The 23,551-nt window shown below is 56.8% G+C and overlaps 1 protein-coding gene across 2 annotated transcripts; it reads right to left on the reverse strand.

Moving 5' to 3' along the window:
- Positions 1-3,502: 3,502 nt before the first annotated feature.
- On the reverse strand, positions 3,503-20,432 carry CSK (C-terminal Src kinase). Of its 2 annotated transcripts, none has more exons than XM_053656832.1 (13): positions 19,790-20,432; positions 8,305-8,384; positions 7,847-7,972; positions 7,613-7,725; positions 7,076-7,295; positions 6,150-6,243; positions 5,897-5,962; positions 5,715-5,814; positions 5,532-5,622; positions 5,063-5,136; positions 4,781-4,976; positions 4,589-4,675; positions 3,503-4,349 (listed from the first exon to the last, which is right to left on the reverse strand). In XM_053656832.1, exons 2-13 carry the CDS (start codon positions 8,317-8,319, stop codon positions 4,167-4,169), a joined length of 1,365 nt encoding a protein of 454 aa, XP_053512807.1. In that variant the 5' UTR covers positions 8,320-8,384; positions 19,790-20,432; the 3' UTR covers positions 3,503-4,166. The 2 variants fall into 2 exon arrangements, with proteins under 2 accessions (XP_053512807.1, XP_053512808.1); XM_053656833.1 differs by having other exon boundaries at positions 7,847-7,960; positions 19,790-20,431.
- Between the last annotated feature and the right edge of the window lie 3,119 nt (positions 20,433-23,551).

Below are 23,551 nucleotides of genomic sequence, written 5' to 3' on the forward strand. Positions count from 1 at the left end.
ACCTCAGCCCTCGAATCTCTACTTCCAGCCCATCTTTTCCCCAGAGCCTCAGGCCTGAATGGATGTCCAGCTCTGCAGGCCACAGCTCTGCTTGGATGTCCCACAGGCCCCAGGTGACAGGTTGAAAACAAACCTCCCCCCCCAACCTCTGGCCCACCCTCTTCCATGGCTGGGGCTGGTGAGTGGCGCTCTCACCTGACCGAGCAGAGCCGGAGACTGCCCCGCCCCCATCCCTTCTGCTCCCTCCTGTTGTCACCAGCAGACCCCCACTCTGCTCTTGCCCTCTCGTACTACAGTCCCGAGCCTCTCCAAGCCTCGGTTCCTTACTCGTAAAATGGAGAAAATAACAGAGTGTATCTTCAAGAGCTGTTCAGGGGTTTACACGAGGAGGTGATACACTTACCTGTGGTGCATAGAACAGGGCGTGGCAGACAGTGCAGGCTCAGGTCAGTGAAATTCCAGGTGTGTGCTTCTTCCTCGCCACCTCTCACTGGCTTTCTCAGCCCAGGACACCACCAACCACTTTCCCGGGTGACTGCAGCCTCCCTACCTCTGCCCCGTCTCCACTGGATGCCCACCCCCTGCCCGCAAGACCAGACTGAGGATCTTTCTAAAATGCAGATCTGACCACCTCCCTCCTCTGTCCGAAACTCTTCAATTGCTCCTGGTCATCTCTGCATAAAGTGGAACTCCTGTGGGGCCCGGGAAACCCGCCGGGTCTGGGCCCTGCCTTCCCTTCAGCTTTACTTGCTCCGAAGCACAGCCCCGGCGCCCCTGTCCCACACGCCCTTTGGCACCTCACCACCTTTATCCAGAGCACCCGGGCTCCCTGCTCCTGCTTGTCCGCCAAGTGTCTGAGAAGCGGCCTTGCCCCTCCCGCTTCCCCACCTCGGGGGCTTGGTGTGGGCTGCAGGCAACCCCCCCCCCCCAGATTCTGGACACTAAGCCGAGTCTTGAGTGGGGCCCCTACCAGTGCATGAGCTCCTACAGGGTGAGAATTTTTTCTTGCTCATTTGTCATGAGCCAGTGGCCAGCACAGAGCAGAAGGGAAGGATGAGACCAAAGGGGAAAACAAAACACTATAAACTGAGTGAATGAGGGAGTCACGAAGGGGCTCCCATGATGCCGGGTGAAAAGAACAGGAACGCCGGCCGCTGGCCCTCCTCACTCCCAGTGTCACGCAGGGTCCAGTTGCCACGGTGCCTGCCTGCCCCCTCTCATGACCCATGGCTGTTTCTGAACCAAGCCAGGTTGGATCCACTAGTGAGAGCCCATTGTCAGAGTCCCCACGACCCGGCCTGCGACCCCGGCCTCTGGCGAAGGGCAGCCCCCCACCTGCTGCCCTCACAGGCCAGCAGGCCCCTTCCGGCTCCCCCTTCCTTGCTCTGAGGGAGGCTCCCCCTTCCGTCACTACCATCCCCTCTACTTTCTGCCTTCCTCCTGGGACGCAGACTTGAAAGGAAATGTCCTCCTCTTTGGCGGTCAGATTTGCTCAAGCCTCTGTGGTCTCAAAAATCTCTTACTTCCCATTCTCTTCACCACAGCTAAACTTCTCGATTGTCAGCCTCCCGCTATTGCCTGCACCCACCTCCAGCCATTGTGACCTGGAGTCTGCCTCCACCCAACTCGGGCCTTGAAGTAACCAGCAACCTCCAGAGGACACGGTCTCCTTCTCCTGTGTCTCCTGGGAAGCGGGGACCTGCTGGTTCTCCCTCCCAGCCCTCCCCTTGGGCCCTATGACGAGGCACTCCCCTGTCCCCTGTACGTCTGGCCCAGTCTCCTCTTCTGGATCTCTGAGTGGTAAGAGCATCCCCGGGCTTGGTGCTGAGCCTCTTCTGCATGTCTTCCCTAGTGACCTCGGCATGCTTCAGGGTGCTGAAAACTCACATCGCCCTACCCGGGCCCCAGATTCCAACTCTTGGCAGTGTCAAAGGCACACTGAAAACTCAACGTGTCCCGGACAGAACTGAGGATGTCCCCTCGGACAGAGGGCGCCCCTGCCTGCCCTCAGCCATCCTGCTAGAATCAGGCACTGCCATGGCTCCCTTCTCCTTCACCTTTATACAAGTCCATTGCCAAGTTCAGGCAGTGTTACCTGTACATCCCTGCAGAGTCAGTCCACTCCCACTGTTCCCTCATCCAGGTTACTCCTCACTGCTTCCTTCAGACCTCCACCAGCCGCTGGGGCGATCACTGCAAACGCTCACCACTGAGCTGGGAGCCTGTCACCGGCTCACCGGGGCTCTCAGCGAGGTGGACGCCGTGTCCTTGCCCCAGTGCAGTTCACACACCTCTGGGCGCGTTGTGTACCTTCGCCCATCTGCTCAGAGGCCCTGGAACAGGCAGCCTCCCTCCAGTCTCAGCACCTGGCCCTCGAGCGCAGCCTGCCCTTTGTACTCCTGTGCGTCTTCCTGATTCAGCTCACGTGCTGCCTCTTCCTGGAAGCCGCCCAGCCCCCTCTGCTCTACAGACAAGACCTGATTCCCATCGCATACATGTTTCTTTCTTAGCACTTACCAGTTTTCTGTCTTTGTGATTGTCTCAACTGTGAACTTCACACGGTCTATTTTGCTCACTACTGAACCCCAGTCCTAGCACAATGAGTGTGTCTGTGTGCAGAGGACAGACTGGGAGAGGCAAGGGGAGCTGCGCGGGGCGGGGGTGGGACCTGGTGTCGGCCACACTGCCCTGCTGGCACAGGCACCCTGCAGTCAGGATGCCCCAGGTTTCAGGCCCTGCTGATCAGAGCAGGGTCAGCGCCCCAAGTGGACAAGGGGACCCCCCAGCTGCCTCAGTGCATAAGGTGAGCCTCTCCCGACCCTGACGGTCTGCACTGACTACTGCCCCGACCACTGCTCCGAGGAACCTGAGGGGACAAAATGCCAGGGCTGGTCCTCACTCTCCACCTGCACCACCGAGATGCCCTTGTTCGCATTCTCAGGCACAGGACTGGGACTGAGGCAGGGTGGGGGAGGGCAGTGCTCTTACGTCGCAGGTGAGCGGTCAGAACCACCAACAGCTTAGAGCCTCCCTCCCCTCTCCCTCCAGGGTTATCTTCTCTTGAGACATTTACTTCACCTCCTGCCTCCTACCCGTCTCCATCGGTCGCATCAGGCCTGGATTTCCCCCACCCCTTCCTTGGCTTCCATCCTCCTTGTGCTGCTGGCTTGAACGACACACAGTAGGAGAGGCGGCCGGGAGCCTGGGCATTATCCTGCGGACAGGGCCCTAGCACCCGGGTGGTGCCTGGGCCAAGGCCGGACCAGCACAGAATGGTGGGGGAGGGCGGGTGGAAAGAGCTCCCACGGCAGACACAGGACACTTGCTGGTGCAGCTGACACAAAGCGGCGGCCACCTCTCCCGGCCGTGCTCCCCACCCCGCTCCACTCACAGGGCAAGCACAGCCCCACTCACAGAGACAGGGGGATGGACAAGATGGCACAGGGGTGGGGGATGGGAGGCAGGCGGGCTCGGCGGAGGAAGTGCCGAGGCCGGGCCGCAGTGTCCTCATGGAGTGGTTTATTATGATTCCATCTCACAAGGCAGGTGGTGGCAGCACACACGAGCTCCAAGCCCCTGACAGACATCTGCCTCGGGCGCATGCAAACAGTGCAACGTGGTCAAGCGCAAACATGGGGCGACCGAGGAGACACGGGACACGGAACACGGAACGAGGCCAGGCAAAGGGTCCCTGGACAGGGGCCTGGTTTCCCCAACCCTCATGGGGAGGACAGGAAAAATAAGATTCGTACTTCTTGTAAAATGCCCATTTTCTGGGTACTTTCTTTCTTCTTATCTTGAAAAATAATAAAAAATAAGCACATGGGAAAAAAACCCTCAAAAAAGGAAAGGAATAAAACTCTAGGAAAGTGAGAGGCAGGAGGCCAGGGGAGGCCTGACCGTGGTGGGGCTGTCTGTCTGCCTCCGGCTCCTCAGCCTCCTCGCTTCTCGGCCTTTCAGTGGGGGCTCCCTGAGCCCCACAGGTGGGTCCTTGAGAGAAGCTGCCAGGCCTAGGTGGGGTCCCCAGACGGGCCGGAGGGGGCACAGGCTGGGACAGAGGAAAGAGGCCCACCGGGCTCAGTTCAGGCCGGGGCCCACTGGGTGGGGGCACGAGGCCCGTCTCTCCAAGTTCGGCACCCAAGGCCCATGACCTGGGTGCTTGGCCATCACAGGTGCAGCTCTCGGGCTTTGATGTGCTGGAGCTGCTCCCGCAGCTGCAGGAAGGAGGGCCTCGAGGCGGCATCCAGCTGCCAGCAGTTCTTCATCACCTCGTAGACGGCCGGCGGGCAGCCGTCGGGGGCGTCCATCTTGTAGCCCTTCTCCACCCGAGGGACGACATCCTTCAGGGGCTGAGGGCAGATGGCTGGTATGAGTCTGTGCAGGGCCTGACCCAGGAGGGGACCCCTACTCAACATCCCCCTTGGGGGATCCCCTTCAGCTCTGCCTCAGACTCAGGTCAGGAAGGTCCTGAGGGCAAGCCTGCGACGTCCAGGCCTCAGACCAGGGAGGCAGGTCCCAGGGAGGCCCTTCCCCCCCGCCCGCCCCTCCCACAGCCCCAGCCGTGCTCCGACCCAGCGCCCACACTCACAATTCTTGGATAAGGCACTCGCCCGAAGGAGTAGATTTCCCAGAGAAGAATTCCAAAACTCCATACGTCAGACTTGGTGGAGAATTTCTACCATGGAGAAGGGAAAAGCTGGGTCAGACGCTGGGAATCTGGGGGTGGGTAACCCAGGACCCTTGTCCACCACTGCTCAGAACACGGGGGAGGCCCACCCACCTTCTCTCTCAGGGCCTCAGGGGCTGTCCACTTGACTGGCAGCTTGCCTGTGTCCTGGGTGCTGGAGGCCTCCTTGGTGAGGCCAAAGTCGCTGACCTTGGCCACGTTGTCCTCAGACACCAGCACGTTTCGGGCAGCCAGGTCCCGGTGCACAAAGTTGTTGCCCTCCAGGTATTCCATAGCCTCGCAGACGTCTCTGGGGAAGGGCCAGCCACACGCCCCCTCAGATTCGGCCTCCCAGGGCCAGGTGGGGAGCCCTTCCCCAGGGGCTGCTGCACTCACAGTGAGAACTTGAGGAGACAGTCTCCGCCCAGCACCGACCGACCCCGTGATCGAAGATAGTCCACCAGGCTCCCCTGGGACAGGACAGACAGACCACGGCCCACAGGTCAGACTTGCCCTCCAGCCCTTGGGAGCAGTGGACCTGGGGCTGGGTGAAGGGTGACACACCAAGGGGGTGTGAGGAACGGAGAGGATCATGGGAGGACTCAGCAGGAATACTAGGGTCTATATCCCGGACACCACTCAGCCATTTTTATGCATTATCTCTTAATTCTCATCAATCTCTGAGGTCGACTTGGTTAGTATCTCCATTTCACAGCCAAGGAAACAGGTTTAGAGAGGTGATACAACTTGTCCAAGGCCACGGTGAATAAATGATGAGCTGGGACAAAAGCGGAGCCCTGGGGACTTCAAAGCTGGGGGGGGGGAGTGACAGCAGGGCCCAAGGGCGCAGTCTGGGGCCGCACACCTTGGCCATATATTCCGTGACAATGTAGAGCCCGCCCTTCTCTTCCACGATCACACCCAGCAGCTGTACCAGGTTGCTGTGCCGAAGTTGCCTGGGGCAAGACAAAGTGATCAGAGCCCACCAAGCCTCCGCATCCCCTCCCTGTGAGGGGCAACCTTCCCACCCACCCCCTGCCCAACTCACGTCATGACTGAAGCCTCAGCCAGGAAGGCCTGGGCAGTGGCGTCATTCTTAATACACTTGACGGCGACTTTGTTCCCTCGGTAGTCACCTAGCATCACGTCTGTGGGGAGAGAGTGGGTGGTTGTTCCCAGACGCCCCCAGTCCTCTGGTCCCTCGAAGGGCTCCCAGACCTTCCTGCTCACCTCCAAACTCCCCCTTCCCAAGGGTCTGCAGCAGCTTCAGGTCCTTCATATTCAGTGCCCAGCCGCCTGGTGAAAGAAAAGGGGGTCCAGTGAGAGTTGGAGATGCTGGAGCAGAGTTTACAGAGGCTGACTGGACTATAATGTGTGGGGTTCCCTGGAGGTCCCCAGAGCCTCTGGGATAGCGCAGTGCCAAGAAGCCTGGGTAGCAAGAGGTGAGTAGGCAAGTGAGGACAGGGGTGGGGGTGGCACTCACTGCGGAAGAACTCATCCTGGGCTGCCACTGTGCCCTCCATGACCTTTGGCTTGATTAGCCGTGTGCAGAGTCCATCCGCATCCGAGGTGTAGTGCTGCAGGAGGACGGAGCAGATCACCAGCCGTTCACATGCACCACCCTGGTCTGACCACTAGAGGGCGGCAGAAGCTCATCCCACCCCCACCCCCCCAGCCAGGACTTGATTTGGCAGGGCAGGGATCCCCATTTCTGGCAGGGCCTGGGTTACCGAGGCCCCAGACTTCAACAGATGGCCCATTCATTGCCCATGCCACTCCACACCCAAGTGTTGGACAGATTCTCCATTGCTGCTACCACTCAGGTCCTCACCAGCATTCCCAGGCAGAGGGCAAGCACTGACTCAATCCAGACAGTGGCCTGTAGCCAGGCATGCCCAGGACCCTCCCCTGCCAGAGGCTAAGCCAGACCGACAGAAGGAAGGAGATAAGAGTGAATTCAGGAGGTATCTGGGAGGCTGCCTGGGCTACAGGTGTGGCCTGGCCAGGGCTGGCAGACCAGCCTCAGGAGCTGCGGGGACTTGTGGACACATTATCACAGGTGCACGAGCCCAGGGAAACCCTGACCATTGAGGTGTAGCTCTATGAGGGCATTCTGATACACACACACTTGGCCATGTAGCTCCCCAAGTGGCAGGAAAGAAGTGGTTCCAGGGTCAGATAGGCTCAGATTCAAGGCCTGGCACCTCCAATTTATAGCTGTGTGATCTCAGGCAAGTCTCTTAACTGCTCTGAACTGTCATTTCCCTGCTTATGAAATGGGGACAGTGCCACCCTCCCTGTGGTGGTACTGTGGGATCAGAGGCCCACCCTGGCACATAGCAGGTGCCACTGAGTTTGCATGACGGTCCTGAGGTCAAAGAGCCAGAAGCGGTGGGTGCAGCAGCTCACCTCCACCAGCTGCATGAGGTTCTCGAAGTACACCTCCTCGTCGATGCTGAGCTTGCTGGCGTGGTACATGATGCGGTAGTGCTCCACCTTGCCGTCACAGCTCACGCACAGCGTGTAGTCACCTGGGTAGTTGGTGCTCTCCCGCACGAGGAACAAGCCTGTCTCTGGCGGGCACAGAAGCCGTTCTGCCTGCTCCCGTGTGATCTTGCCATGGAACCAGCTGGGGGACGCCAGGCCAGGGTCACGACGGCCCAAAGGTACGGAGTCCAGTGCCCCCGCCAGGTTCACCCTGCATCTGCCAGCCTCCACTTTCTGAAAGGCCTCCCTCCGTTCCCACCCTACTCTCTTCAGTCCTGGACCCATCCGCTCCCTTTGAGGTCCAGCGCCCATGCCCTTCCCTTGTCTCAAGAAGCCCTCGGGACATTCCAGCCCTTTTCTGCGGCCTCCCCATTTCCCGGACTCTCTTCTGGGGGAATCAGGGCTCTCCATCCTCCCTCCTCCCCAGGCTGCACAAGAAGCCCCCTCAGTGGTACTCACGGCATGAGGCTAAGTTTGGTTCCTGCTTTCACGCCCTCCCGTTTTTGGACATAGTTGGCTGGGATGATGCCCTCACGGCCCACCTTGTTCTTGGCTTTGTACCAGTTGGGGTCCTGGGGAGAGGGCAGCCGACATGTTCATTCTCAGGCCCACCCTCCCCTGCAGGGAACCAGGACCCAGGGGCAATGCCCAGAGGTGGGAGAGGGTGGGTGGACGCATGAACTCCCTGATTACCTTGGTGACGGCCACAATGGTGAGCACATCCCCCTTGCAGAAGGGAAGGTCCTGCTCCGCTGTGCCATGGAAGTTGTACTTGGCAATGCACTCTGTACCGGATGGCCAGGTGGCCTGCAGGACAGGCTACAGGTGGGCGGTGCAGCACCCACCTGCCCACAAACCCTCGTGGTCACAGCTCTCGGCTGGCCTCTCTGAGCCGGGTGAGGCACCGCCTCCCACAGGAGCTCGGGAACTCTGGGTTCCTCCCAGCTGACATTCCACCTGTGCCCCAGACCACCCACCCTTAGGTCCCTGTGTGTGACTGTGCACCCTGGCATTCTACTTTGTTGAAAACCAGGCCTGGGGTAAAGGGCTAGGAAAATGGGAGCAAACTGATCTGAGCCCTCTTTTCTGCTCGGCACCCCCACTGGGGTAGGGGGGGTGCTCAACTGCTCTAGACACTGCCCCTATGGTACCTGTATTGCTGACATCTTCTCAGAAGGTCTAGCGTCCCCGTGTCACAGGAAGGCTGACCTGTCACTTGGTACCATGAGAGCTGTGGGGAGAAAAAGGAAGATTGGGACAGATGTGCAGAGATGGCTCCCTCCAGGTTAGTGAAATCTCACCCCCTCCCCACAGCAATCTAACTAAACAGGCACCCAAAAAGCCTGAGCTGGGCCCGGGGTGAGGGCAGCCCCCGCCCACCCCCAGTCTCCACAGGCTGAGGGCACTGAAGCAGGGAGGAGGCAGGAGCGGAGGGCCAAGGACTCTCAGGAACAGAGGGGCCTCACAGACTGACAGAACAGCCACCAGCCCCAAGCCCAGTGCTAGGTGACTGGTCTGGGGGGAAGAGGGCCCAGGCCAGGCCTGTGAACCTGGGGAAGGTGCAGGCGACTTGGGAAAAGTCACCTGTCCTCTGTGGGTCTCTTTGTCTATAAAAACTTGCCCAGGCAGTATCTCTACAGCCAAGGCACACCAACCCCGTGGCCTGGTCACACTACTTCAGGGTACACACCTAGGAGAAAACAGGCCATGAGGCTGGCACAAGGGCAGCCTTTGCAGCAAGGTCTGCAATAAACCTCAGTCCGGGAGCTGCCCAGATGCCTCCCAAGAGTCAGAGGGATACACAGTGGTGCATTCACAGACTTGGAGCCCTGTACCGCAGTGAGGATCAGTGAGCGACAGCTATGAAACAACACCAGTAAACTTCTACATGTCATGTTAACCAAGAAGCCAGACACGGACAAGCACATGCCTTTTGGATAAAGTTGAAAATCGGGCCTAATCTATGGTGCAGGATGGTGAATGTCCTTGGGCGGAGGCGGTGACTGGAAGGAGCAGGAGGGGAGCTTCTGCCTGTTGGCTGGGAGACTGTCTGAGCCCAGTCAGGGGGTGGGGTCAGTCTGTGGCAATTCCCTGAGCTTGGCCTGGCACAGACCTTGCCAAGTGTAGAGGCTTCAAACGCCAATGTGGGGAACCAGAGTTTACTTCCGAGGGTCACGGGGCCTGGGGCCTCGGCAGCAGAACCACCACCACTTCCAGGCCTCACTCCTGGTTTCAGAGTCAGGCAGACCTGGTTCTGTTGAGTGTGCAACTCGGGTGAGTGACTCAGTCCCTCACCCTGAAAGGCAGGGACAGGAGTCCCCTGCAGGCAGGCTGTGGGAGGAGTGGAATGAAGCCCTAGACTTGGAAGTGTCTGGCATAAGGCTCTCTTCCCTCCCCAAAGGCCAGTCCCTTAACCTTTGCCGTTTGTCAGAAGACTGAAGCCCGAGGAGGATGGCCCTCATTCCCATGCCCCACCCCCACATGCACGAGCCACCTGGACGACAGAAACCACCCCTGGGCTCTCAGGGTTCGTACTGTGGGAGCTGTGAGCTCCTCACCCCCATTTTACAGAAGCAGAAACTGAGGCTCTCAAGGTTGAACGACTTGCATGAAGTCACAGACCTACTTAGGGCGACAGCCCAGACCTTGAATTGAGGCCCCCAACCTTCAGCCCTTCTGAGTAGGGGCTCTGCTTGCTCTCCACATCCCGTGGTTCCCCTCCTCCCCACAAACAAGCCACTGCAGAAGGGGCTTGGAGGCTGCGGCACCATTAGTCACCCTCCCGGCTGTCAGTTTGCAAACACTCCTTTCCCAGCCTGCAGCTGCTGCCGCCTCCCCCCTGACTTGATGATAATAATAAAAATAATAACAGGCCCCGTTTTCTGAGCACTCATTCTGTGCCAGGCCCTGTCTTTGTCACACTGAGGCTCATGAAGTCCTCTTACAACTGAGAGACGCCACCCCACTTCAGAGGCAGGGACCCAGAGCAAAGCCAAGAGGCAAGGTGGCCTTGCCTAAAGTCACATCCCAAGAGACCATCCTGGCCCTCTGATGTGTGAGCCCTCGGATGTCAGCCATCTCCGTGCCTCCCTGCCCCCCTGCCCGCACCGTGCCAGGACCACGTGGCCCCGGGGAGAGCATGCAGGGGAGGAGAGAGGAGCCAGTGATGCTCAGAGGAAGGGGCAAGCCCAGGCAACAGGAACCTGAGTGTGCTTCCTTGAGGGCCTGGGCCTGGACAGGGAGGAACAAACTTCCCTTTGCTCTCCCGTCTGCAACTGGGGGACCCAGTGCCACCCCCATCAGTACAGTGGGCTGGTGAGAACCCCGAAGCTCCAGGGCTGCTCTGGGACTTGCTGGCTCTCCGGCACCTCGGCTACACCTGGTTTCCACCTGCTGCTCCCATGTCCTGCCTTGGCATTTTCTTCCCGCTCCCTTCCCCCTGCTCAGCCTTTAGGGTGCAGCGGAGGAAACCCTACGGTTGGATGTCTGCCTACAATATGCAGCGGGACAATCCATGCAGGACTTTTGTAGTAGCCAGAGACTAGGAGACAATCTTTATGTCCATTAACAAGGGCCAAGTAAATAAATGATGAAATATCCCTAAAAGGGAACAACATCCTCCAGCTGATCTCTAGTTGCTGATACACGGTACCCCTCATGACAGAGTAAGAAGAAATGGCGAAAGCCAGCACCAGTCATTGAGGGAAAAGCAGTGGGAAACAGCTTCCAAGCCCCAGATGCCCTGTTAACCAAATGGTCAAATGGAGCATCGGCAGCTATGGAGAGAAGCTGCAAGGGCCTCCTGCCGTGCCACCCGGCGGAGGACCGGGCTCCAGCGTAGGGCTCCGCGGCGCTGCTGCCCGACTCGTCTGGGAGATGCAGTCAGACAGAGCCCAGACACCCAGCCTGACTCTGAACGTTGGTGTGATACAGGACGTAACAAACAAAGGCTGGGGAACGCTCTAGATTAAATAAGACACAGAAGAAACACGAGAGCAAGATGGTAATTATGTGAGGTAAAGCATGTGTTAACTAGCCACATGGTGGTGACTTTCTGCACTATATACACATATCAAATCATTATATTTTACACATTAAATTTATAACATTACATGTCAATAAAGTTGGAAAAAAAGAAATATGACAATAAGATTCAGTGGGTGACTGAACTGGATTCTGGATCAGAGGAACAAATAGCTACAAAAATCATTTGGGGACAATTGGGGAAATGGAAATGTTATATATTTTTTAAATTTTTCTCTTTTAAGATTTTATTTTATTTTTTAAGATTTTATTCATTTATCTTTAGAGGGGAAGGGAAGGAGAGAGGGAGAGAAATATCAATGTATGGTTGCCTCTCGTGCATCCCCCTGCTGGGAACTGGCCTGCAACCCAGGCATGTGCCCTGACTGGGAATTGAACTGGCGACCCTTTGGTTTGCAGGTCAGCACTCAGTCCACTGAGCCACACCAGCCAGGGCAGAAATGTTATATAATATTAAGTGTGACCACAGTACTGGGATTATGAAGAGATCCATGTTAAAATACTTGGGAGTAAAAGGTATGATACCTGTAACTAACACTCAAATATATCAGTAAAAAAATGAAACAAAAGAAACATATACACACATGTCTATGTCTATGAAAGAAAGAAGAGGCAAAGCAAATGTGGCAAAATGTTTAGAACTGGTGAATCTGGGTAAAGGATGTATGGGTATTCATTATAATACTATTTCAGCTTTTTGCTAGGTTTGAAATACTCAAAAGTAAGAAAGAGCCAGAAGAGGGACCCTGTCCATGGCATATTACAGGTTGTGTTTTTCAAGGTGATACGCAATTCCTCCCTAAACTCAGATATGCAGATTATCTTCGAAAGACAGAGGAAACTGATTAAGAGAGGCTGCTTTTGAGGTGGAAAGGGAGAGAGAGTATTAAATGGGAAGGGAGAGAGAGATGGGGAGGGGGAGAGAGTATTAAATTCAAGGGAAACTTCCCGTTCACTGTGTATTTGCTAATTTTGTCCTTAACTTTTTTTAACCTCACGCATGTATTACCTTCCCCCTAAAAGTAAGACTGAAAATAGCTTTTTGAAAGCCACTTCTGCCAGGAGCTTCCCATGCCCCCAGCTGTGCTGGCTGCTCTGGGCCTCCACGCCTCTCACACATCCCTGGGCTGCAGTAGGAAGAACTCCGCTGATCATGGCCTGGCAGCTACTCTCAGGGGAAAAGCTGGGGGCTGACTCACACCCCAGCATGGGCTGGGCCCAGAGTGCTGAATGAATGAATGAATGAATCAACAAGGGAAAGGGAGAAGCTAGGCTGGCTGCAACACACTGAAGTCCCATAACCGATGGTACTATATTTAACCCCAGAGGACAGCAGCTGTCACCCCACCCCCATAGGACTAAGGGACAGGGACTTCCTGCCCCAAACCCTGCTCCCAGCAGTCCTTGTGCTAGGGTCCCGGGAACAGACTGGGCATTGTGCCCAAGTACTGAGGTCAGTGGCCGCAGCCTCAGGCAGGCCTTTCTTGGGAGTCCAGGCTGGTGGGGATCAGAGCCCAGAAACTCCTGGGCTGCCATTTCCCTGCCCTGGGGACAGTTTTAGACCCCCACAGCCAAGCATGTGCTGAGGGCCAGGGTAGGTCAAAGGGCTCCTGCCCTTCCCCCTCACCAAAACTCCACTGCCTAATGGGGCATGGGAGCCTCTGGTAACTGTTTATACCCAGCTAAAAATACTCACTGAAAGGGGAAGTGCACAAGAGACCCGGGGGAACTGAGGGCCATGGCCCCCAGACACTGGTTCTGCACAGGACCCAGCTAGAGTCTGGCGGGTGGGGCATGGGCGGCCACAGGAAGCAATGGGCAGGTCCACCTTGCCCCTCATTCTTTGCGCCAGTTTTTCAGGAGCATCCCCACGTACCCAGCCCCAGGCCTGGTGGGTTGGAGGAGTAAAGGGCCCAGGAAGTCCCGTCCTTGGGGCCCCAAGAACTCTACTCAATGCCCCAACAAAATGCAGACCCATTCCCATCCTCCTGATGAACAACCATGGCTAGGCGTGCTCAGTGCCTCGACAGACAGGACAGACAGGGGCAGCCTAGGAAGGCTTTCAGGAAGAAGGGGAGGGGAGCTGGAACTGGGAGGATTTTAGATGGAAGCGAACAGAAGGGGGTGGTGTGCCAGATCAGGTCAGGCCAAGAGTCCAAACCGTAGCACAGAGGGAGTTAATTAAGGCTGAAGAAGGCTCGGGGTGGGGTGCACAGTCTTTGAAGTCAGCTCAGAGGTTTCTGACAAGTCACAGGACAGATATAAGCAGAACCGAACTTCTGACTTGGGCGCGCCTCTCCGAAAGGGCAGTGCACCTGAGAAGGGCGGGGCGCTGCTGGCAGTTGGGCTGGTTTGGCAGCAGTGAAATCAGCCCCACCTGTGGTTCTGCAAAGGACACCCAGGCTGTGGACACTGGGGTGCCCCTGGCCACACACCACGCTATGGGGGCGAAAGGTTCTGGAGCCCCAGCAACCTCATTGCACAGATGTCTTGGGGTTGGACAGCAGAATTGGGCACAAGACCCTGAAGCCTAAACTTCCCTGGGGATCAGGGAAGGGTGGGAAGGACGACCCACTTCTGCTCTGGTGTGTGCTGCTCGACCCCCACCCCTCCGAGCTCCCTCAGCCTTCAGCACCCCTGCCCTAAGGGGATGTGCCAGTTTAACAGCTGGAATGTTAAAAAAATAAAATTACAGCAACTCACTGGTTTTTTTCTGCCCCCAGTGGCTGGCTTAGTGGGACTGGAAGTCTCATCTAGAGGTCTGGGAGTGAGAGGAGGCCAGTGGGAGTCCCCTCCCCCAGCCCCCTGCAACTGGAGGCTGATACTCCCGGCCCAGAAAGGTTTCTAATTACCACTCAGGGTCCTAATTACCTACATGCACTGGGCAGCAGGGACTGGGGCCTCCCCAGGGCCTTCCTCAGTCTGCCCCTTCCCTGCCTGAGCAAAAGCTGTGGTGTTTGCATCTTTATTTGCCTATATTTACATACAGCCTCCTAGTAATGACCTTCAGGGAACCCTTAAAAATCATGGAGTGTCCCTGTCCCTCACCTGAAGTCTCCTAGCCACATTACGGGAGGGGAGACTGAGGCCCAGATGCACATGAGCAGTCTAGAACTTTGGCCCCCGATCCCTGGTCTCCCTGTCCCAAAACGGGACGGTGAGAAGGCGCAGCTCAGAAGGGAAAGTGTGACAGCCTCACACAGGACTCGCCGCCCTGCTATCCACCTGAGGGACAGGGGCCAGTGGCCTCCCTAGGCAGGAGGGCCGTGAAAATGAAAGAGCAGAATTAGAGCCTACTGACCCGCCCTGAGTTAGTTACTTAATCCTCCCAAAGCCCCGTGAGATTTTACCGCTGATCAGCGTCTGACTGAGGAGGAACCAGGTCCTGAGCAGTCACCCAACTTCCAAGGGGTAAGGGCAGGGAGTTGAGCTCAGATCTGTCTGAGTTTGGTCAGGGAAAAAACCCCAAACCTTTTCTTGGGCAGGACAGATTGACACCCTGAAAAAGGACAGACAGATGAGGAGGGACACTGAGGGGAGGTCTGCCCAGAGCTTGGCCCTCCTGTGGTGGGAAGCATAAGTCACATCTGTGCCCACTCCCTGCTTGTCTGCCATACTTTGCCACAAACGCAGTGGCCAAAAGTTTGTCTAGAGCCACACTGCAACTAGAGAAGTCAGAGCCCTCGGGAGGGTGGAAGCTCCAAGCAAGGACCTCTGTCCCAACCCTGCCTCTTCTGCAAATGTTTTCTTGATTTTCATGGCCCTTCCCCTCCAGGAAGCCTTCTGCTGTCGCAGCCTACGCAGATCCCCAGCTTCTGAGCTCCTACCAGCGCTGCCAGGAAGTCGGAACCACAGGCCTCCCCTAATTGACTCCTCTCTGAGTCTGGTCTCTTCTACTGGCCAGCAGGGGAGCTCGCAGGGCTCCTTTTTCATTCTCCCCTCCAGTGTCCCTGACGAGTAGACAGCACAAGTCGCAAATTCCTGGGTCTGGGTAAGAACCAGGTAAGCTGGCATCAGAATGTCACCCAGGTTTTCACCCACCCACAAGGGTTCCAACTGCGGAGCAGGAAGGCAGCCTCTCTTCTGCTTGCTCCTGCACCTCTGGGCCCAGACCACGAGGGTGGGGGTTGGGGAAGGCGGAGGGAAGCTGCGGTTAGAGGCCCAGCCCCACCAAGGCGTACACAGCTCATGTACGATCAGAAGCTGCTCTCATCACAGTACCTCAAAACCAGGAAGAGAAACTGAGCAGGCAGAAAGGAGATGGGCTGCATCTGGCCCTCAGGGCCCTGGGGGCCTGCCCAGAGGAGCTCCCAGCCAGTAGCTGGACAGATCCCTCCCTTGGGTCTCAGTTTCCTCAGGGAAGAATGGGATTTTCTCCCTGGTCCTGCCAGTCCGTCCGTTTGGTGTAGGCTGCATCCTGCTCCACAGAGACCCCACAGTTGGTGGAAGTCCTGACACCCCGCGGGCTTTGGTCTCTCCCAGGAGGCAGGGGCTGGACCTCGGAAGCCAGCCTGGCCTTGCTCCCTGCCGCCCACCCCCCAGCCACACAGGGAGCACACTGGATCTCCCTTCAACAGCTCTTTATTTTTAGGTCTGAATTTGACTTTAATCATTACTTAGCAGGTTCTATTTCTAGCGCTTGGATGAAGGGACCCAGAGGAGGGGAGGATGGGAGGATGGGAGGCAGTGCTCCCTGCCTGGTCTGAGGGGTGGCCTGCTCCTCCGCCCATCCTGCCCAACCAAGGAGAGGGGACTGAAAAACACTGCAAGGGCTTACGCAGGCTGGCCCGGCAACTTGGAGAGGACCCCGCCCTGTGACCTCATCCCAGCGCAGACTGTGGGACAAGAGGGCAGTTGTGATACCCACTTCCCTTGCACCAAGACCAGGGAGAAGAGAGACACTCCAGAGGCAGAAGTCTGGCAGCCAGAGTCTGCCAAGGTCACATGCATAGGGACCTCTGCACGAATGGGCCACCTTGGGGAGGACCCTGTCCCTAGGTTAGTTCTGGGCCACCCTGGGGTCATTTGGGGCAATGGTCTTCTAAGCCTGAGACTAACGAGGTGAGACTGGTTTCCTCCTACTGTCCACAGGGTGGTCCCAGAAGGGCACTCCCAATGCTCTGGTCTCCACAGAAGCAGAACAAGAGGAAGTGAGCAACATCACATCAATACACACTCAGGTTAGACCTGGGAACACCTGCCAAAGAGGAAGGCTCAAACACACGAGACTTCCCCAGAGATTTGTGAACCATCTATGTTCCCTTCCAACGCCCCATGGGGGGGGTGGGGGGTGGGAGGGGTGGCTCTAAAATCCTTCCCTGTCCCAGCCCCTGGGAAAGAGTAGGATGATGAGGTTGGCATGTCTGTCCCTGGGTTGGGGCTCAGAACGTCTGGGTTCCCTGCCCAAGTCTCAGTTTTCCCAGGGAAAGTAGGCCTCTCTCCTCACTGGGGAAATGCAAGGGCTGGCCTAGGAAGTAGCTGAAGCTGGGGGACAGGAGGCAGCTGGGCTCTCAGAGAAGAGGCCTGTCTATTCAGTTCTGATGCTGGAAGAAGAGAAAATGGGTAGGTTCAGGTTCCAGAAACCAACCACTTAGCCCATCTTCCCAGAGCCAGACCCATGATCTGGGCTGGCCAATCATAGGGTGATGGGGAGGGGAAAGCAGGAAGGAGAGGGTAATGGCCAGAGTGTTTCAAGAGCCCCCCACCCCTTGGCAGAGATCAGGCCTTGGCTGGGAGCGCCACCAGCTGAACCTGCCCCAGGCGTCCTCCCCACATGCTGACGCAGCCTGTGGTGGGCATTCCATCCAGAGTCAACCCTTCCTGACAGAGGGCGCATGGAAGCTGGGGACTGTGCCAGGCACTTTCCAGCACCTTAGCTACTTCGCACTGTCTGCATACTCCCCTCTGAAGCAGGTACCACCATTGTGGTATGTGCATTAAAGCACTTAGGCACAGAGGGTGACTTGTACAAGGCCAGTCCACCCAGGCCTAAAAGGAATGGGCTGGGCCTGGAACCAACCTCACCTGGGTGCCAAAGTGTCCGCTCACTTCACATGCCTGGTTGCTTTGCTGGTCTGTAACTACTGCCACCACAGCAACAGGTGGGCAACGACAGTGCACATGCTTAGTAAGAAGGCCTGGGTTCGCTTGCTGTGGCAGCTATTTGGAAAATCCTATAACTTTTTAGAGTCAAAGTTACACAGACCACACAGCAACATGAAAAAATGCCCACAGACACAGTGTTAAATGGACCAAGGTGTCATGGCGCGTGCATTCAAACAACTACAGCAACAATGGGGAGGGAAAAACAGAAAACCCCGGAAAGACTGGCAGGGAACTCCAAAATGCTACCGTCACTGTGCCTGTAAAGAAACAGCGGGTGACTTTTATTTTGTTTTCTAAATTTCCTGTAGTGCTGATTTCTTACTTTCTAAATTAAGAAACTAATACATACATAGTTTCCTTGTAACGAACTCAGATCTGCTTTCCTGGGCCCCACATACCCACAGCTCTGGCTCTAGTGTCGGGACATCATTTACCACAGCGAGGCCTTTCCGTTACGCGGCAGCTCCACAGACACGTTAGGGTCTCTCCCTGCCGTGTCTTTCTCACAGCAAACTACTCTGTTCTTTGGGGACTATGTGTCAAGGCTTTGAAATTCCTCAAAAACTACAGCCCAGGACTGGACCCAGGCCGTTGTGCCCAATCAAGCCACCTGGCGGCTTGCTGGAGCAGCTGAGTCCCACCGTAGGCTCTGGGCCACAGCCACTGCCTGTACTGTGAGCTACTCCACAGTGGCTCAACCTCTTGGGGCCTGGTGTCCCCTGCAGTGACCCTGGGGACCATTTTCTGGCCCTTCCTTGCCCCCAACCCAATGCAGAGAGAAAAGGAGCCACTTCTGAGAGGGAGGAAGGGACCTCTCACCAGGTAAAAAACACATCCCTGAACACATGCCTGCCTCGAGCCAGACCCTTTTCTATGAAGGCCACAGGGCCCTGGCTGCACGAGTACAGGTCACGGTCGGTGTGAAAGCACCTACCCATGTCAGGCCTCAGCCCCAGCACCTCAGGCTGGAAAGGAAGTTAGGGATGGGTGAGGGGAGCCTCATAGGCCCACCAGGTCTGGATTTCCAGAAAAAAAAACCAACAAAAACAAAAAAAACACTTTAAATCAAGGACAGAGATCTGAGCAGGGCCCCAGACATGGCTCAGCATCCTCCAGGGAACCTCCCACCCTTTTGGGAGCCAGAGATGCCCGCCACACTCCCAGTCTCCTTCTTGCTGCCTTTGCCCTGTTCCTGCTGAGGTCCCACCAAGAAAAACACCAGAACCCCATGGTGTGGGGCGTCTGAAACAGGCTCCTGGGCACTCCTGACACCACTCCTCTGCCAAGGCTGTAGGGCGCTCCCTGTGGAAACAGGGCCCTCACCTTCACCATCAGATCCCATTCACATTCTGATCTTGGCTCCTCCTGGGCCAGCAGGGACAAGGTATGGGAGGGCTGCGTCTGGACTGACCATCAGGCTGTTTCAGCTCAGCTCTGGGGCCACACTAGATGGGTGCCCCCATACCTTCACCAGGTCCCCATTAGTGGCACCCAGTCTCAGGTACCAGAAGGAGTACAAATGCTTTCTGAACCCACAGCCAGCACAGCTGGGGCCGGAAGTCCTCTCCCTCCTTCCCAGCTCTCTGAAGGGAAAAAATGCTCACTTAACAAGGTCCCATGGACCAGCCTGGGAGCCCGTGTCCCTGGTGGGTGAAGGTGCCTGCCTCACTGCCCTCCATCTACAGAAGCCCTGCACATGAAGAGTGGGGGATGGAAAGATAAAAGATAAAATTCTACCAGAGGCCTGGGGTAGCTACTTCCCCCTTCAAGCCTCAGTTCCCTGGCCTATAAAATGGGAGAGAAGGTGAGCCCCTAGTTAAGCTCCAAGAATCTGATGGCTGGACACGCCCCTTCCTGACAGCCAGTCTGGGCCCAGAGAAGCCTAGAATGGTCAGACCAGACTGTCAGGAGGTGAGGACATGGTCCTAATGCCCAGTGTTACCTCCACCTAGGAAAGGGGCCCTGCCCAGTGTCCCCACCCAAGGGCCAGAGGTCTCTTGGCCTAGCTCTGGTCTTCTGGAAGGCCCACGGTGACTGGCTCGACCTCTGGGCCCTGGGCTTCCTAGAGCTGGCAGGGCCTCAGTGGAAGAGAGGAGGGGTCAGAACCAGGCAGGCCAGGAACCTGCAAGGAGGCCCTGGACAGGGAATAGCATACTGCCCTTTCTCCAGGGCCCTGGCCCAGGCTGACCCTCCTGCCGGGCTCCGGCCAGCCCCCATACAGAGGAAAGAGAGGGACAGACTCGGGGTGGCCTGAGACAAGTCTCAGGAATTCACAGGGCAGGATCTCCCTCCTGCACTCCCCTCCCAGGCGAGCTGACAGACTCCCGGGAGAATTCGAACCCAGGAATAAGGGGGAAAGGGAGGCGGGGGATGGGAATGGAAGCGATGGCAGCTGCAACAGAAGCACTGAAGCGGAATTGGAAACCTCTACCCGTTACCACCGGGAAGCACTCGGACGGCCCCCCGCTAGGCTAGCCAGGCACTTACCTCTCTCGGGAAACTGTGGGCCGAGCCAGCTCGCTGCGGGCAGCATCAGCGGCCTGCGGGACGGTCCGTGCGGCCAGGAGAGAGGGGAGGGGAGCAGAGGTCCCCGGGGCGTGCGGTACAAAGAGGTATAGGTGCGAAGAGAGAGGAAGGAGGGATGGCTCGATGGAGGCAGGGGTCCAGCCGCGCGGCCGGGGGTCGGGGAGGGAAGAAAGGCGTGGGGAAAGGGGGCGGGAGGGAATAGGGGGAGGAAACAATGTAGCCGGCGCGGCCCCGGCAGAGTTCCGCTTCCGAACGCCGCCACCAAGGTTCGATTTTGGAACGTCGCGCCGGCTACCGGGGGGCCTCCCCGGACGCTGAGTCGGGAGCTGCGGGGGCTCCCCGCGCTCCACGCCGCGAAGGCTCCGGCGGCCACAGGCTGGCTGGGGCGGAGGAACTACTGGCCGCGGGACGGCCACGACAGCGGGGCGGCCGGGCGGTCGCCCCGCCGGAACCCCACCCCAGCAGGACCCCGGGCAGGGTACGGGGTGGGACGGGAGCGGGAAGGCGGCGGGGGGCTCGGCGGCAGCGGCCAAGCTCGGCTCGCCCCGGGCTCCGCTGGGAGGAAGCTCGCAGGCCTGACTAGAGGAAGCGCGGCCCGGATCCTCCGCCCGCGGCAGCGCGCCTGCGCGAGGGGGCCTGCCGGGCGAGCGGCGGGGCGTGGGCCGGCGGGGCGTGAGCCGGCGGGGCGGCGCCCCCTACTGGGCGCCGGGGGCAGTGTATGTGGGGGTGTGTCTGCGCCCACGCCTTGCCCCCATCTGCGAGCCTGCGGGTGAGGGCTCCCAAAGGTCCCTAGCAGAGGGCCGATGAGCCTGCCGTGGAGCCCCTTCCGCCACCTCTGGGCGCAGCTCCCCTGATGTGGAAGCGATTTAGGCTGAACCTGGGCTCCCTTTCTCTGATCTGGTTATGGAGAGTGGGCCTCAGTCATAGCAGTAAGCATTTATTTGCTAGTGGGACCATTTCACGGCTGTCAAAAAGTTCTTAGTAGTAAAACTGGTCAACAGACAAGCGCAAAGAAATAATTACTGGAAGTGGAGAGGTGGTAAGAGGCAGAAGAGGGGGAAAGGCTAATGGGGAGACTTCATGGAGCTGGGACTCCAGGCAGAGGGAAAGGCATGGACAAAGGAAGAGAGCAATGAGGGAGCTTGGTGGCTTTGGGAACTGTAAATAGCTCAGTGTGGAGGCTCTGTGCAGTGTGGATACAGGAGTGTTGGGAACTGGGGTCCTGGAAGCCACAAAGAGTAGAAAGATTCAAAGAACCTTGTGGGACTTGCTCAGACTTTGTTTTCAGCCTGGAGGCAATGAAGAAGTTGCCAATAGCGTGTGACTTTGGAAAAGTTACTTAACCTCCCTGTGCCTTAGATCCTCATTTGGTAAAATGGGGGGGGGGGGCAGATAATAGCATCAATTTCTTAAAATTATGTGGGGCAGGAAATGAGTAAATACATTTAAAATGCTTAGTGTGCTATGGCTGACACATGGTCGGCCCTCAATATTGCCTGTTATTGTATATCATTGTTAACAAGGAACGGGGAGGTGATCTGCTTTGAGCTACAGGAGCAGGGTGTGTGTGTGTGTGTGTGTGTGTGTGTGTGTGTGTCTGTAGGGGAGCAGTGATGGGGGAAAGACCAGAGACTCCAGTGTAGGTTGGAGGTGTCAAGTCACTTCCTAGGGACTGGGCCCTAAAGGATCAGGGTTGGGTAGGCAGAGAGGAGGGGCACTGTCCAGTGGGGGCGATGAAGTGTGCTGACAAACTATTGAAATTCACAATTAGTGAGGGGCTGAGGGAGTGAGGTGAACAGCAGAGGGCCCTGTGGGAGAGTGAGCTGGGGACGTCGTGTGGCTGCAGAAACCAAAGACTCTGCAGAAACCAAAGACTCTTATGTGCCAGGAGCAGGAGTAGGGTGCTGCCTCCTCAAACAACCACCGATTGGTCCTTTGACCCAATGCACCCCTGCCCCCACTTCCCAGTCAGAGGCCAGCCTGCAAGGAGGGAAGTAATAGTCACACCCCTGCCCTTTGGGAAGATATCTAGTAAATCTCAGAGATAACTATGGTGGGTGTAGTGGAGAAAAGCAAGAATTTGGGCTTCAAATCTTAAAGTTAAATGTCAGCTGGGGTATTTACTATCTGTGTGACCTTGGGTTACTTACTTAAGTTCTCTGAGCTTAGTTTCCTCTTTCTGTAAGATCCTGCTCAAAATACACCTCTCTCTATAAAGAGATGGTGCAGATTTAACAAGATAACGGCCTGAAGGTGAGGGGGTGGAGAGGGTGCTCAGCTCATTTGATTTCCCTTTCTTTCCTCTGAGGTCAAGATGGAATGATAAAGTGGGGCTAGTGGGGGCCACCTCTCAGCCTAAAGCAATGCTTTCAGCAGCTCTCCAAAGCCTTCTGGAATGGAGAAGTTGGTATCTCTTCTACCCTGGTTGAGTCAGCCGGCAAAATGGGAAGGGACTGCAGTTGATTTGGAGAAGATGCTCTAACCCTTGTCCCAGTTTTGTTACCAACCCATCTTCCCTTAACCTCAGATGCGTTTGACTTTTCCCCTGGGTTTATGTGGCCCGGGAATGTGAACTTTGGAGTCAAACAGACGTGCATTTGAATGCTGGCTCCACCTCTTCGCTGCAGAGTGAAATAAATTCTTTTTCTTCGAACCCCAAGCACAGGGGACAAATCAATAAAGGGCCCTGCCCCACAGAACTACCTTGTAGTGGAAGAGCCAATTAACTGCTAATCTTCCCATTCATTCATTCATTCACTCACTCACTCATTCAACAAGTACTGGGTACCTCTTAAGTGCTAGGTACTGTTCTGGATGCTGGAGATGAAAAAGTGAGTGAGGAGTGAGCATGGGTCTGGCCTAAGAGAATAAGTCAATAAACAGAACAATCAGACACTGGCGTGAAGTTGCTGAGTGCTTGACAGAGGAGAGTGGCCAGGAGAAATAGGCAGAGAGAAGCTTGAGGGGCAACAGGCTGGGATGACAGGAGCAGCAAGGAGGTGGGGGGGGGGGAGAATGATGTGAGAGAAAGGGGCCAGATTCTGTAGGGCGCTATGGATCGTGGAATCTGTTACACTAGTTTGGGTTTTATTATATGAGCAATGGGGAGCCACTGAAGGGTTTTAAGTGGGGAAAATGACATGACTGAGTAAAGGTCAAGAGACCAGTGAGGATGCTTTGCATACACTCACCAGTGGTAATGGGAGTGGGCTCTGGTGGGCAAAGGAGAGCCATGTGACAGTTCTTGGTGAGGGGCCGTTTGTGGGGAGTGAGGCCACAGGAGAAAGCTGGGCTGGTCCTCAGGTGTGGCTGGAGTTCTGGAGGAAAGGGTGGTGCTCTTTGCTGAGCTGGGAGGGCCTGGGAGAGGCTCAAGCTGGGAGGACGGCTCAGGAGCTGGATTCTAGACAAACTGAGATGAAGATGCCTGTGAGAGACGTGGAGGTGTCAAGCCAGTGTTTGGAGCCACTTTCCACAGGCCAGAGCGCCGAGGCTCAGAGTAGAAAGAACTTTCCCAGAGTCCACTCCCAGGACGAGGGTTTCAATCTGAGGACCTCCAAAGCCTAAAGCACCAGCTGCCTCACGCAGTGGACTTTTGGAAAGGAGATCATTAGAGTAGGGGCCTTGGGCTTTAGGATTTGGGAGGAAATTTGAGAGGCCCCTCCCAGCCAGGTAGGCTCAAGCACTAGCTTTCCCAGGCTAGGCTACCTGTCTGGCGTGAGGGAC

Source organism: Artibeus jamaicensis, unplaced genomic scaffold (assembly GCF_021234435.1).
Source record: "Artibeus jamaicensis isolate MK-2021 breed Jamaican fruit bat unplaced genomic scaffold, CSHL_Jam_final scaffold_286, whole genome shotgun sequence".
NCBI lineage: Eukaryota > Metazoa > Chordata > Mammalia > Chiroptera > Phyllostomidae > Artibeus > Artibeus jamaicensis.

Coding starts and splice junctions, on each gene's coding strand:
- CSK (XM_053656832.1), bottom strand. Junction 5,963..6,149: donor CCAGGATGAGTTCTTCCGCA/GTGAGTGCCACC, acceptor TTCTTTCACCAG/GCGGCTGGGCACTGAATATG. Junction 4,350..4,588: donor GAGTGCCTTATCCAAGAATT/GTGAGTGTGGGC, acceptor ATCTGCCCTCAG/CCCCTGAAGGATGTCGTCCC.